This window comes from Melozone crissalis, unplaced genomic scaffold (assembly GCF_028551555.1).
Source record: "Melozone crissalis strain CALT ecotype California unplaced genomic scaffold, PUWL_Pcris_2 ptg000045l_1, whole genome shotgun sequence".
Lineage (NCBI taxonomy): Eukaryota > Metazoa > Chordata > Aves > Passeriformes > Passerellidae > Melozone > Melozone crissalis.
Genome location: NW_026535823.1, coordinates 10,191,649 through 10,208,211, shown reverse-complemented (window position 1 = coordinate 10,208,211; position 16,563 = coordinate 10,191,649). Strand labels below are relative to the sequence as shown.

The 16,563-nt window shown below is 39.0% G+C and overlaps 1 protein-coding gene across 1 annotated transcript in view; it reads right to left on the bottom strand.

The window, feature by feature from the left end:
* The window catches only part of CDC73 (cell division cycle 73), a 101,690-nt gene that overhangs the window by 7,199 nt on the left and 77,928 nt on the right, over positions 1-16,563 (bottom strand). The window contains exons 11-14 of the mRNA XM_054285693.1: positions 12,194-12,251; positions 9,123-9,158; positions 8,626-8,713; positions 164-325 (exon numbers count right to left, since the gene is read on the bottom strand). Of these exons, the coding sequence (XP_054141668.1) occupies positions 164-325; positions 8,626-8,713; positions 9,123-9,158; positions 12,194-12,251 (344 nt within the window). The remainder of the gene's footprint in view (positions 1-163; positions 326-8,625; positions 8,714-9,122; positions 9,159-12,193; positions 12,252-16,563) is intronic.

The following is a 16,563-nucleotide window of genomic DNA, read 5'->3' as shown; positions in this document are numbered from 1 at the left end:
AATTTAGTTTCATATTATTTTCAGCTGAAGACTCTTTTACAGTAAATAAATTGAAGACCCTTATATCTGTACCTTTTCAGTAGATTGCAGAATATTTTATCATTCCCCTCCAAATTCTGCACTATCTGGGGTAAGAAATGTTTCAAAGTAGAAATGTTCTTACCAGTCCTGTGGCATGAGTTTCAGAGGCTGGTCTACGACCCGGTAAGGGACGGTGACGCTGACTGTGGTTCCCCCCGGCTGCATCTGGTCCTTCCTCCTCTGTATTAGAGTCTCATTCTCCCGCTGACAGCCCTGCTTCTTCTTCTCATCTGATGGTACAAACCTTAGGGAATAACAAACCCCTCAGTAGACAAGGGCAATTTACTTGATGGAATCAGCAGGAAAAGTAACAGCTTTATCTGAGCTTGGCATTAGTGACAGCAGCCACTGAAGACACCTCAATTCCAAGTCTCCAACACTACTCATTGAGAACATCAAAAAAAATGTAAGAATAGTATTTCAGAAGCCCTCATGACAAAAACACCCACACTAAAAGGTCCTCTGTGCCTCAAAAATACAGCCTGACCTGTTCTTAGACATTTGGGGCCTTACATAATACATTTGCAGATGAGGAGCCAGACCACAACCTGCAAACTGACCACAACTCTTCTAGTTGGTGACCAAGGGTAACCTGGGTATTAAACCAATTGCTTTCAGGAGCAAATTTTAAGAGCTCATGGAGCCATCAGAATTACTGCCAGTTAGAATTTTCTCAAGAAAGCCAGGATTTTTGTTCCAAAATGGTTTTGAGTGAGGTTTTATTTTTTTGGAGGATGGTGATTTTACATTGCAATTATTCATCATGCACTATGATGCATGACACTACAGTTTTTTGGGGGTTTTTTCTTACTAGATTCTGTGATGGAATAAGTGCTTGTAAAGTCCAGATAATGCAACCCTCATGTCATATATTATCTCCATATGACAAAAATAAATGCTGAGACGTGACACAGCTTTCCTTCCTCCAATTAATTACAGATCCTTAATCTTTCAGCCTCCTCACCTTAAAAAACAACTGCAATCCCATTTCAAGGCTCTCCTCTTTATGGTGATAATAAAATACCCAGAACAGGTCTCAAAACTGGCATCATAAATGTGAGAGCAGTGTGGGCCTTCTTATTGATAAACCTCAGTGGATTTTGAGATAGAGAAAAAAAGAAAGTTAACAGAGTCCTGCCTTTCACAGAACTAGAAGTGTGTCATGGCAAGGGAAGCTGATGTGACCAGCAGCACCTTCCGGGCCAGCACAAGAACAGAGTTCAGGCCTGTGCTCTGATATTCTATTCAGAACCACCCAGCTGCACTACAGCCCTGTCTGCTCCTGACATTTCATTGCCAAAGCTCCTGATGAAAATAAAAATCTGTTTCCCTTAACTGCAGTAGTTAGCAGGAGGATTTGTGGTACATTTTAAAAGCACAGTATATAGCTGGTAACATTTCTCTTCATTACAGTGCACATAGTGCTTTTCAGCAGTTTACTACATTTTTTGCAGCATTTCTATTTGTTCTCCTCAATTTATTTATATTTGAATACTAAAAACCAAATTTGAATGTGCACTTTAACAGGCACACTGCACTTACTATTGTTGGATAAACAGGAAAAAAGAATACAAGATTAAATATGAAGAAAAGTTCATTATTCAGTCAACTTGAAAACACTTGTTTTTACTAGATATTCAACGAGAAAATGGCGGGGGGGGAAAGAAAAACAAACATGTGTTAAGGCAGCAGGTGAAAACTGTCAACAAACCTCCAAGCAGAACTGTTTTACTTTCCCAATGTAAATTAACAGATTATATCCCCTCTTATTCCTCATGATTAAACAGTGTTTCAGAAACTAAGTCACAAGCAATTTCTGAAATCTGTGTCCAAATGCATTCCTTTGATACAACTGCACTGAGAGATTTAAAAAAGCCCAACACCTGCTAATAACTAGGAATGGTGCATTAAAGCTGACTAGAACTGGAAATACAGAGAAAGCATTACAGGTGTTAAATGAGCAGCTATAAATTAAATTATGCTTGTCTGTCTAGTACAGGTGAAACACCATCATTCTAAAGGAAATACAAACAAAAAAGCTGTACAGGACACTGACAGAATATTACACATTGGCCACCTAAAATATATTTCTTTAGAAGTTAAGATAATAATTTGCCTAATAGTTGAAGTAATTAGCAAACAGTTAATACTTACATACATTTTATCCATCACAACAGACTGACACATACAATTGCACACTACACAGAGGCATTCAGTTGAGTTCTGCACTGGAAAAAACCACCCAATGTGACACCAGAATTTAAGTATTTCTCATCAATTTGCTAATTTAAAAACTCCAAAGTGAGGTGTACCTTCATCATGAGCACTCCTAATGGCCTGTCCTGCCAGGGTGTCACAGGCTTTGCTTTACCAACAATAAGTGATAGGAAACTCTGGAACCTAAAATGAGGATTTACTTTGTGATCCTTCAGCTTTTTAAAAACTACTAATGAGTTTTGTTAGTAGAAAACTACTAATGAGTTTCTTCTCATCACCCATTAGAACTAAAGCAATTTGGGCTGAAAACAATGAAGATAAATTTTAAAAAAATTAGAGAAACAAGCCCTCAAACACCTTTTATCCAACTGGCAGTGTTTATAGGAAAAGCCAGGGTCACTCCAAATGCTGGGCAGCTTTAAAAGAATTTTGTTATTCTCCATCCCCTACATTAAACAAGAAGAAACTCTTAGAGAATATGTAAATAAAAACCAAACAGCCCTACACACATTACAGTCATAATGAAGCATTCATCTGAACAGGGATCTAAAAGGTCACATTTTAAATTTAATTTGTAAATGTGAAGAAGCAAACACATTTTAAATGGAAACAGGAAAGCAAAGCAGCCCTGCCACATGAGAGTAGAGGCAATATTGCTGTGCCACAGAGTAACAACTTCACCACTCTTGAGTCTTCTCACATTCACTGCTTTAAATGTTTCTGTGTTTAAGAATTCATTTCAACACCAGTTTTTTGGCAGTTTCTGCCCATTTCAGCTAGAAACTGTGTTATAGCCATTGAGGCACCATTCACTTGTGCTTCAGTTATGTCCCTTCTAGACAATGGCTTCAGTTGTATTTCCTGGGAAAAAATCTGAAATTTTGAGTGCAATTCTCTAGGCCACAACACAAAGATATCTTGTTAAGGACAAACTATCAATGAGCAGATTCAAATGGCACAGCAGAGAAGGCAAGTGCCACAAAGCAAGCATTGAAGCAAGCACTTACATCCAGATAAACACAGAGTACAGGAATAAAGGACAGCTTACAGAAAGTTTATGGAATCTGTGCCTGCATTTCCGGGAATCACCGACCCAGTAAGCACAGCAAAAGTCATTTGAGAATCAATAGAAATTACTGGATGATAATAAATATATTTATGGCCTAGGTCATCACTACCCATAAGCATAAGAAAACTGACTATTAAACACCAAAAATCCCATCTTCTCTTGGAGATTATTTATAATATTACTACATAATGCTATAGCCAGTGGCTTAACAACACATTTGTACTTGACAGCTTTTTAAACATCGGAAATGGGTTCTGAAACCTGAGTGTGCAGGAGCTTACAGTTTCTTGCTGCTTCTCCAGATTACTATTCCCTATTAAAAAAAAAATCCATATCTACTTAGAATGCACTTTTATGCCCCTAGCAGGGGTAGGAAATTATTAGCCCTCACTGTTAATTGCCAGAATCATTATCCACATGAAGAATGGTGCACTCTCGCTTTGTAAAGGCAGCAGGTCCCTTCCCTAAGGTGGCAGGCAAGCAAGTGAACACCACCAGGTGTGGCAGGTAACTGCTAGGACACCATCCACTGAACTGCCTGAGCTACTCCTCCCCTGGCTCTAAACTCACACCCACTGGCAGCAGTGCCTTGGAAACACTTTCACTGAGGTCAGATCAGCACTGTCTGGCCCCCAGCTCAGGCACACAGAAAAATGCATGAAAGGAGAAAAAGGCAACTTACCAGCAACCGACATCATGGCAATACACATTTGATTGTGTTCAGAACTGAAGGCTTATTTCTACCGCCCTCTCAGTACTTCTGTTAAATTACACTATCCAAAGCTTTGGACACCTATTTTTGCAAGAGAACAAAGCTTTTTTACACTACATCATGCCTGAATCTATCCCAGATACTTCAGTTGGTATCAAAGCTGGATAAATCTCCAGTGAGTTGCCTGGCCACATATGGTTAAATGTATCACAAGCAAGAGCATCATCATAATAAAAATACATCATCACCATGTAGTCATTCTCATCTGCCTGTTGGAATTTCTGCTCACTCTGGCTCCATGTAAAGCAGAAGCCTTGTCTCTGAAAAGCCTGACTCCAGGTATTCTCAAATACTGAGTCACAATTTCACATAGTAACTGTGATACCCAGTGTTACATTCAGACAGTGAGTAAGAATAAAATGTATTATATAAAATATTTTAAAGAAGTGTCACAACATACAGAATATATTGAAGCTCTGATTTTAAATTAAATTTTACCTTTTACTATTTTAGCAACTCTTTATGTTATATTTGGCTCCTTAGAAATGTAACCCTTCAAAAAAACTTAGCAAAAATATTTGCATATTAGTTAGCAGGTAAATTGTATATATTACAATCACATACAGAAATGTCTCCCTTCAAAATCTAATTTGCAACAAATATATTGAATACATATATTAGATACCTTAAACTAGTGCTATGCTTTGGGTTTGTCATATGTATTTCCTTCTACATATGATAGTTGTCCTGCTTTCCATACTCTCTACCTTAAAAGAGAGCCTAACATAAGTGATAAACTAAGATGCTAAGCATGATACAAATGTCAGCCAATTTGACATGAAAAACTAATATACTACAGAGCTATAAATAGGCTTAGTAAAAATCTTGGTATAATTAATAAGTTACTCTCAGTTCTTGGCAATTCAATTTAAGTCCTACCACAGAACTGGATGAAGAATCTCCTGTTTGTTTTACAACCACCAACCTAAAATATCTGACAATTACACTACAAATAATTTTCCTCATATCCAAAGAATGTATTGCAGTCCAGTTCCTTTAAAAAAAAAAATTCAGGATTGCAGAGAAAAAGTATCCTAAAAGACAGATTCTCAGCTATGATTGTAAGTTTTCATCTCTGTTTTTGCTCTTTAATTTCAGTTGATTTTTTCCCTTATTTTGTTTTAAGAAACATTTAAATGGACAGAATTACAGAAGTTGATTTATGAAACCCAAATTCTCCTTCTTTATGACGACACATTTCACGGACTCATAGATATCCATATCCCAGCCACCTCAGGGCACCATGCTCCCAGGCTTCTGCTACATTTCTTCACAGTCCCCCCTACAATGGCTCTTACCCTTCCAGCTCCAAAAATCTCTCCTCCTTCTGCTGTATCGCCAATCCCTTCTGATGGCAAATACAAGCAGGCTGACTATCTCTAGAAATACAAGAAATGCAAATCTACCTGCATCTTCCTCAGCAAAGGTAATGGAGGGAAGATTCATTTAGGTGTCTTTTCTACCTGGACAATATTTCTTTATCCCAAAACTTGTGGCAATGAAAAATCTCTGCTCTTCTGTCAAATTTAGCTGCAAGTGGGGAATGAGTTAAAGAAGGTGCTGACTTGGAGGTAGAAATTAGCTAAGACTTCTTTCCTTGGAAAACCATCACATATCTATCAATCACACTCCACATCAAGGCTAGTTCTACACTCTGCATAACTTAACAGCAAAAACAAACCCTGAAGCCATTCCTGAACAAAGTGCTTCCATAAATCTGAATGCAAACAAATACAGGCCAGGTGGCATATTTTCCAGAAGAGTGCTAGACCTGTCATGGCTAAATTAATATTTTACTCTTCTGAATTCTGCTATTGCACTTCTGATTCATTAACATACCTTGCTTCTCCCTTTCTGTTTCACACAGGCTAACTATGCAGTGGCATCCTTTGAACCCTCCCTTTCAGTTGTTCTGGATCATGCTCCTGCACTCTAAATGCGAGCATCCTCCTGGGACAGGCCTTGGCAAGTTGACTGCTGAAAACTCTGACTCCTGGCACAGATGCACTTAGACATGACAGACCGATTGTCCTGGGTTTGCCTTAATTGAATTTTTGGTGAGGAGGGAAAAGGGTCAGCCAGAGAAGTGACTTCCCCCATGACAGACATCACAGCTTCCTTCACAGCTGACAGAAACAGCAGCTAGCTGGCTCTGAGACGGATAGACTGCTAAGCCAATTAGAGAAGCTGGACACGCCTCTATAAATCATATTTAAAAATAAAAAAACCCACAGAAAGCTCTTTGTTACTTCCTGCTTTCTAGAGAAGAGAGAAGTCGTCGTGTGCCCCCTCCCCTTCCCCGCCCCCGAGATTTCTGCAGCCGGGAATCCCCGCGGAGCCGGGGCTGGGCACGGGGCGGCCCCGGAACACAGAGAGCCATGGCCCCGAGGCAGGGCCCGCGAGAAATTAACCTTTTCAGCGCTGGAAAATTCGATCTGGGAACAAATATAATCCATGGACGCCAATCTTCTCCCGAAGAACAAAGGAAAGGTGACGGCACGAAGGAGGGGCCAAAGCCCAGAGCAAAGAAGGAGAAGAGATGCTCTAGTTTAGGAGCTGCAAACCTTTTGCAAGCCAAGGTGAGAATATAATGCACCAGACTACTTCCCTGTAACTCATAAAGCACAGGGGGAGATGCAGCGTTCATCTGCAGCTCAGAAGAGAACTGGAGTATACAGATGTTGAAAGAAGATGTGATCTGACTTGAACAGAGAAAGAGAACCTTTGCTTTAAGAGACAGAAGAAGAGAACCTTTGCTTCTATATTAGAACAGCTCATCCTTAAAAACTGGCACCCTATAAGGCAGTGACCCACGGAGGCAGCTGTGAGAAGACTGACAAAGCGTGGGAGGGAGTTCAGAATTGCAGATTTCCGGGCTGGCTGCTGCTCGTGAAAATTAAAACCACAAGAAACTGTTTCCTGTGGCACGGCAGGACAGACTCCTCTCCCTAAGTGAACTGAAGAAAGATTCCTTTTTAGAAGTGGTAAACTGACTCCAAATCCCCTGTTTTCTCTCTTAAAGTTGTAGATAGGAAATAGCAAGAGGCTGGGGGGAGGAAAGGTGATCTAAACCTTATTTTAGTTCTTATAATTCTCCTTTTAATTCTGTTAATAAAGCTTTCTTTACACCCTTTAAAGTTTTGAGCCTGTTTTGCCCCTAAAGCATTTTCTCCTAATCCTTATCTCAACCCCATGAGCTTTATTTTACCTGGTTATTTTCCCCTCCTCTGCTCCAATTACAGCAGAGGAAGCTGAGTAGATGATTTTCATGAGTGTACTGGCATTTGGCCAGCAGGTGCTTCATTCCTTTCTGGGTACACCTGTGCCAGGAAGTCACAAATTATACAGCTGGAAAATCCAGGGCTTTTTTTTTAAAGCCAGGGCTAATTTTTTTCCTAAATATTAAAAACTCACATAAATAACACCCCCTGTCAATCCAACTGGATCAGTGCTGTGACAGCTTTCACATTGAACTGCAATATTAAAAGTCAGCCTGTCCTGAAAGTATTTCAGAAGAGACACTGAGAGCCCAGTACATGCACTGGACCTTTGATGCCTGTGGCACTAAGACAGAACTGGAACTGTGGATCAGAAAATACCTGGTATCTCAGAGCACACTTGAAACAATTCTAAGGCAACTCCAGCAGAAGCTGTACCACCACCACAGCCTGGTTTGGATGAAAAGCAGTGAAACAGTATCATGAAAGATGAGTGCTGGAGGTGGCAGAAAGATGACCCCTCCATTTTTTGGATATACCATTGCAGAGAACCTACGACAGTGAAAAAGACTTTCTCACTGTGAAAAGTGAAAAAAACTTTTCTCTGTGAAAAAGACTGTTCCCAAAAATTACCTGATATTTACTGATAGGCAAGTCTAAAACCATAATCTGTTGGACAAGCAGAAAGATTCGTTCACCATAATGAATTAAATCTTGGAATCAGATGTGTGATGTGATAAACAAGTTTTAGTAACTCAATGAAATTTCCCTGGATGCATTTGCATCAATACTTAATGACAATATGTGAACTTCAGAAAAAATTTCTTGTTTGCACAACCAGCTGGGATGCTTGGCTGATACAGCCCACCTGGTCACCCTCTCCTTTACAATAACTGAGGTCCTTTCCCAAAATTATTTCTGAGCTCCAGAAGCACCCTTGGTCAGCTTCTCTCAGCCTTCTTCCATAAAAGGGTTCACTTGCACATGGCTGCACAGATGTTACATCAAAGAAAAGCACTGCACACATTTCAACTGCAAAAGTTTCCTAAATGTGCCCACAGGTCACAGCTGAGCCAAAACTCTGAATTAGGTTTTTGCTTTTTTTCCTACTAGTCAAGAGGAATTAATTTCTTTTATACTCAGGTCTGTAAAACTAGCTTGTCACAAGACAGTAAATGAACCCTCTTGCTTAATCACTAATTAGGTGTTAGTATAACTTTCTATCTGAAAACAAATTGTTATACAGTATGTTCTAATCAGCTACTTACTTCAGATCTTGCAGAAGGTCCTTTGCATTAAGCATTGTTATTAAAGAGGTCGTGGCTGCTGGAATAATGATTATGGGAGTTCGAGATCCTGTAGAGATAATAAAGTTAGACTTTGCCTGGAGGGTTTTTTTTGTTGTGTTCTGGTTGTTGTTTCCTCCCGTCCCCCTTTTTTTTCATTAAAGGAACTGTACACAACAAGACTCTTGCTTAAAAGGTCCCAATCATGGAAAAACAGTAAAGGAAAACAGTAGTAAAGCTTTTCTGAAGTCAAGGTTTTCATTCACCAAGAAAGCAGATCCCTGTATCACGAGTCTCTCAACATGTGTGGGACCCATATTTAGCACAATGGAATGCTATTATGCTATACAGAATACATGCTATATATTCCATGGCTTGCTTATACTGTTGCTTGTAGTGTCAGGTGGGAAAAAAAAAAAGGAAAAGTGGGCACAATTCACACAAAAATGAAAAGGATAATGTAACTAAAATTGACTCACCTTTTTTCTGGTTTGGAGGGGGTCTTGCTTGAGAAACTGAGAAAAAAAAACGAAAGATACAGCAGAATGACTAGGACATCAATGCAAATGTTATTGCAAAGCATCTGCCTAATTGCAGGAGTGAGTAGGGAAGAGTCACACTACAGTCATTAGACCATTTTTACAGATGGAAGACACTAAGATGAAGAAGGGATTTATAATTTGGGCATGAGTATTCAGAAAACAAACAGTTTTTGACCATCTGAAGCAGGTATTAGGAGAGTTCAGTCAATCTCTCCCAGTTTTACTGAAGGCACTCATCCCCCTCCATCCTCCACAAAAGGCCAGGACACGACACCATGCACAAAAATTCCCAGAAATCATGAATATGCTGCTTGTAGATCTTCAGTTCAGTAGTGCTGAACCAGCAGGAAAACCTTCACAAGACACTGATCTCTACACCTCACTTTTTCATTAGTACTTATTATTTCACATGACATCCACGGGGTTTAGCCATCCCAAACATATATAGAAGTTCAACAATCAAAACCTGAATTTCAGGCTTACTCAGGTTAATTTTGAATTGAAGCTTGAGTTAAATGAGGTCTTCAGGAGCCAGATCCAGTCAAGCTTGACACTCAAAGGGAAAATCACCCAAACAACCAAAAAAAGAAGAAGAAAAAGAGAAAAAGAAAAAACCAACCCACCCACAAACAAAATTACCCTCAACCACCAAAGAAATCCACCAAATCACTGCTGGACTGGTAGAAATCAAAGAACTGTCCCCCACTTCTCCAGCAAAATGTTTCCCCTTCAGTCTTCCAAATTGTAACCACCTCAGTAGAGGAGACACTGCATTCCAAAAGTGGAAAAGCCTCTTTGTTTCTTCACTTTGGTGCTATTCCCTGGTTACCAGGTGACCTGCCTGGTTTCCCCAAATGAACATTTTATAGTTCAGTTTTCAGGAGCCCTAACTTCAGGAGAGAAGTGTAGCACTTGATATTCATCATCATCATCCATGTTTATCCTAATCCAGAAAATGGTGAGTAGTAGAGAGATTGATGCAGACTAACTCAAGTCTCAACTGCTACTATGCATGACAAATTTCATTAATTGACTTCCAATTGCTTAGCACCAACTTGCTCATGTTTATTTATGACCAACTGTTTCAGAAACTTCCTAGAACAGTATAAATATTCACAGCACATACTTGCCATTATTGAAATATTGAGACCATATCCTTAATTATCTTTTCCTGACACTGTCAAATGCACAGATATAATTGGCAACACTATATTGAACTACATGAACTTTACCTACCCAGTGATTTTTAATTTTTTTTTCTTTAATTTAGGTATCTCCTTAAAATAAAAATATTCTTGAAATTATGGGCAGAGCCAGCTGCCTTAAGGAGAAAAACATCTAAACAAAAAGGAGGGGGAAAGAGAATAAGCATCTGTAAGAAATTAAATAGCTGTACAAAGACTGGTAAGGAGAAAAGTTGGTAAAGCAAAATGGCATCAAGAAATATCATTTAAGAGTGCATCTCAAGCATTTTCCTCAAATCACTACTGTACAACAGTTTAGCCTAATTTAATTAATGCTTCCTATGTGCAAAGCAGCATCCTCCTGCAAATAGCAGGTTTAGTTGCTTTGACTGCTAAGAATAGAACAGCTGAATTCTTAAAATATCCAAATATCAAAATGCAAAAATATCCTAGGACAGGCAGAAAGAGAAACCTCTTCTGACTCCACCTGTCTTCTGTATTCTCTCTCCAATTTCCAATGTAGATGCAAGATAATGGATGGGGCTGGCCTCAGAGCAGGGCACTATCAGTGTCACCTCTGTCATGTACAAAGCCCACGCTGCTGGCAGGAAGTGCCCAGGAAGTCACAGCCAGCAGCAGGGACTGTGACAACTCAGTCACATTTCCTTTCTTGCCACTTCTACCCTTTTCATACGGCTGTCTGTCAACTCCATCTGCATTAGGATGCTTAACGGGGCTAGTGAGATAAGTATGACAGGCAGCATGACCTTTCCAGTTCCAAAATAACCAAACAGAAGAATCTGTGCACAACAGCATTTGGGCATGCTGAGAACATTCAATATTAGAATGGATTTGGGAGAAAGAAGCAGCTTTACAATATTAAGTCTTAGCATTAAATCCGGCAAACAAATCTCAAGGAATTAGCAAAGCACACATTGCAAGCATTTAGAGTCTCAACAAGGATATACAGTATTCCAGCAGTACTTCTAGAAAAAGTATATTCATTTTAACTGGTAGCTTTGCTTCCAAACCTCCAGAATGTCCCCAGGACCTCCATAACATCATCTTGTCCTGAAATAGCACCTTTCACTTGAGACCTTCTTCTACCAAACCACTAAAGTCTCAAAGTATGTAAACCAGGGGCAAATCTGCACATCAGTTTGCAAGAACTGTCCCTCTCATGTACTGGTCTTACATGCTTCTAAAAATTCATCCTAAGGGTTTCTTATTTAAACAAAGTACATTTATCACCCCACCACTGCATCAAAACTCAAGATTCCATCTGACAGATAAGTGGACTTGGCAGCCAAAATTTACTGAATGGGAATTAAAAACCCAGTTGAGGATTTTGGCCCCGTTACAAATATGTGCTTAAGAAGTGTGAAGAAGTAATGATAACACATTCAGAGAACTACTTATTTCTGACATATTAATCCCAGAAGTAATAATACATCTCATTTTGAGATTAGGTATTCTGTTTGTTTATCCTTGGAGTATTAACCAGCTCTTGTTAGATATTTGAGTGGGAATTTTGTGAAATTTTAACTGCTGACATACCAAGCCCACAACCAAGAGAAGGTCTTGACTTTTTAATTTCAGCAGTGCATCTTTTCAATGGGCTAATTGGGCAACAAGAGAGTGACCCCAAGTCCCATGGTATAACATTAAACAAAAGGCTATGGGTTTTTTCCAATTTATGCACAATTAAAGGCCAAAAATAAATGACCTGTACTTCATTCTTGAGCTTACTAAAGTTCTAAAGAGAGCTCCTTAGAAACTCATGCACATGAGGGACAGAAGCCCATGGGACAGTGGCCACCTTACCTGGTCGTGGCACAGGCTGTGCTGCTGGAGTTTGTGTTTTTCTGGCAGATGCACCTTCCTTTGGAAAGACAGAAAAACAACATGATCAGCTGAGCTTTGTGTCAGGCACACAAGTTTTCAAATAACCACAGAGGTTCTGAAAGTATCATGATAATGAGAGCAGTATGTTTCCACTCAAGTGATGGAAGAAAATAGAGAAAATATTCCAAACTCTTTATAGAGCCTGTTTTAGCTTTAGGGAAGACAAACAATCTCGAACTTTTACAGTTTTACATTTTAACCAACCATAAACTTTTTAAAATTTAACTTTAAAATGTTTAATATTTTAATTTTAACTTTAAAAAGTTTAATAAACTTTTACATTCAAATAAACTTTTCCTATTTACAGTATTGTTTCATTTTACCTACTACCACCTTCACCAAGGGTTAGTAATGTAAATATAAGCAATTGGCTGCAGAAATTTCCAAACAAGATCCCCTTATGCTTTGGATGGAAAACCAGGACCAAGAAATTGCAATGCATTCTTGACTTGAGGAGTTTTACTGCCCAGAAATAGCACTCTCATGATAATTAGTTCTGCTCATGCCTTATCCAATTACCTTAATGTAACACACAAAAGACCTGCACTACTGTTTATTCTTGTTAGCTCCCCAGAGTCAACACAGCACCAAAGAAAACAGCGAGGTCACATGTCTGCTTCCAGAGCAACACAATTCCTGCAAGAACAAATTCTGCTCTCAGTTTCTGCTGTGAAACCTCCCTGAACATAACACATTGCACCAACATGCTGAAAAGCTGCAGCACATTCCAGCCACTTCCATCTATTTGCAGAGCTGACAGGAAAAAACCTTCTTAACATGAAACCACAGATTTTAGCTGAAAATTACTTGAAACATTATGTGAAATATCCTACAAGCATGAGACACAGAGAAAGGTCAGAGATCCCACTCAGAGGAAAACCTGTTGGAAAGGACTCCAATAGGCATTATCAGACTTCTATCTCCATGCATAAATAACAGTGTGTTTTGTAATGCAAAATAAAAGAAAGCTCATGAGAGGGCTCACTGCATGATCTAAATAATACTTAGAGGAGCTGCTTTTAAGTTTCCATCATGAAAGTTAAAACTCTTTATCGCATCATCTCTGAAGTACAAATAGAAGCTCCCCCAGAAGCCCATAGAAAACACAAATTTACTCAAAGCCTCTCTTCCCTGAGCCTTAGTGAAGCCACCCATTGATTAGTTTCAATAAGCTGGAGCTGACATTTGGTGCAGTGAGCAGCTTTTGTAACTTTTACAGGCAGCAACCCCCCATTAATCTTTAGAATAAGGGTTTAACCCTGCACTGCAAGTAATGGGTCTATCCCAAATTTTGCTGCACTCTTTTCTGATTATTGAAATACCAACATTTATGTAGGGCAGTTGAGTCAGTACCTGTTATTTTAAGACTTACTTTTATAGCAGCAGAGGAAAGGTATTTTTGCCAATGTCCTTGCACAATAATTACTCAGAAAATTATAAAAATGAAAATACTACCACACTCTAGAGGAAGAGCAGCAGGAAAGGCTAACTACCTTTGAGACAAGCCTTGCAACTGAGAAACAGCATCTTTCTTTTTACTTCCACTTTCCAAGAGAGCAAAAATAAAACTTTTTGCACCTCTTTCTGTAGAAAGATACCATGTTCTGTGTCAAAAGAATGATTCTGCGCTGCACTAGTCACTCATTTCGAAGAAACCAAGAATTCCCCCATAACACTTCCTTAAATTCACAGTACTTGATGAAATGTAAAGAAAATTATCAAGCTAAAGAAACATCAGCTCCTGCAATGCCAAGTTTTTCAAGTTTCTAAATCCAGTTTAGATGCATAAGCAGTACTGTGTGCTGTCCCACACCTTCATTCCTCCTTCCACCCCTATGGAATGAGCAGTGCAGCTTTGCTGCCTCCTCTGCCACTCACCCAGGGCCTCCCATGGCTCAAACACAGCCTGCAGAGAAGGAGGCACCCAGGAGCTGCTGCAGAGAAACTGGTGAAGGATTATAACCAAACAAGAACCAAAGCCAAACCGGTGGTTTGATGAGCCTAATGAAATAACTGACAAATTATCTTTTTGGGGGTTCTTCACTCTCTTTTGAACTGCCTGCCCTACAGTGATTTATGGGAAACTTAGTGCAGGAGCCTAAAACAAAACAGGAAGGCTTTGAGAAACTGAAACAAAATACATCCCTCCAAATGAAAAACAAAATACAGAAAATAACCATATAAAAATATCTGATTGATAGTAGGAAATAAATTCATTTAAATTAGTAAATACCACTTCCATGCCTATGACCATTCTGTTTGCAAGACCAAATCCTGCAAATCAGTAAATTATGGAGGTACAGCTTTTAGCTGTATAACTTGGTACCTCAGACTATGATAATCTCAGGAATGAGCATCCCTCAGCTCACAGCTCCTGATATTGAGGTATCCTCAAAGCTCAGCTGTCACCTGACTGAAGGTGTACCATCAATCCTCTGGAGGTGATTTACACCCCTTCTCTTTTTACAATTTTCAGAGATCTAACCACTACCTCCTGTTCTGTAAAAGCTGCAGCCAATGCAGCAAAAGAAACTCTGATCAATATTTCACCCCCACATTTCTCAGAAGATTTGTAAGGAGAAATGTCTACACTACTAAGGTGAGGAAATGAACAGAAATACAGAGCTGTGATGGTTGACAAGACCCGCAAGTGGAGAGGAAAACATGGGGTCAGTAAGGAAGTCATTATCAGGATAATTTTGTTGTTATTTTCCTCCATCCTGCTAAGTTTGGATTTACAATTACTGCTTTTCAAAAGCATTCAGATAGAGATACAAGCTTTTCCTATGACAACACAGTGATTTGAGCTCTGTTCTTAAGGAGGTATAACCCAGAGAAGTCCATGCCAGGATTTTTCCCAGAGAAAAAAGAGTATTCATCTGACAGAGTAACCTCTGAAGCTGCTTCATCCAACCACACAAAGGGGGTGCTGCTGGTGATTTGCTACTCAGAGGCAACTCCTGGTTTGCACACTCTCATTCCCTGTAAAGGCCAGAGTTATTTCTCATTGAGCACACACAAAGGTATTTCAAATCTTCTCATGTGAAATTTTTAATCTAAAAGTTCCTTTTAAGTAACCAGCACGCTGCAAATTTGAACTCCAGCTAAGGGAGCTTTTGTTCATGCAGCTGTACCCAAAGCATCACAAGCAGCAGAAATCACTGTTTAGCTATTTAAAGAACATTCATTTCCTCAAAATTTCTGAATACTTAGACATTTCTGCTCGAAAATGACATACCTAATTCTCATGCATAAGCTGTTTGACACTGTTTAAGAGTATATTATGAATATTCATAAGTTGAAACTAATTTAGTAACAAAACCATGTAATTTGAAAAATACAAATCATCTTTAAGACAACCACTTAACGTTGTTTTTTAATCAAAAACATATTACTTGGTTTACTTCTGCTAATTTACCATAGAAGGTTATATATAGAGGGTTTACTTATGATTTACATTTTAACCATTCAGAAGCAACACCCTGACACAGAATGCCATCAGCTCCAGACTTGCCTGAGCCTCACTGCCTCATTTCCCTACAGGGCTGGATCTGCTTCTCTGTGGGACTCATTTTAGTGCTTCTGTTCCCTGTCATTTCAGACATTTAAAATATCTCTGCCTAACAATGTTTTTGTGTTTAGTGTATTCCTTTTGTTATTTAGCATTGTTGTACCTAAACACCTAAAAAATACTGGGTTCACAGAGCAATGGATGAATGGGAAACAGCTCAGTACCTGTGGTTAGTACAGCCATGGTTGGGTTTAAGTTTCCTGAGAGTAGCTGTTGGGGGTTTGTTGGTTTTCTTTTAGACACCTTTTAAAACCTCTTGGTTTTAAACCTCTCTCTTTAAACCTATTTTTTTGACTTTTCTAAAAATAGCAATTTTTAAAAACAGCTATTATGTGCATTAACAAAAAATTACCCATTAACAATATTTACCTGACAGATTTATCAGGACCCAACTATTATTTTCCTATATTTTAGATACTTAGTGGTTTTCTTGGGTCTAAATGAACATTAACATCCATAGTTAGGTTACCTTCATTTCCCAACTGGAATGAAAAATTAACATCCATAGTTAGGTTACCTTCATTTCCCAACTGGAATGAAAAATTACCTGAACAGTAACTCCTGCTACACTTTAGAAAATAAACTCCCCTGTTTAAAACCTAATTATTAAAGATATCTTATGGCAGCTTTACAGGTCTAAATGGTGGAAGGAAAAACTATTTCATTGCATATTCCCTTTCCCAACTAGTTTCTCAGTAGAGATCATAAGAGCCGGCAG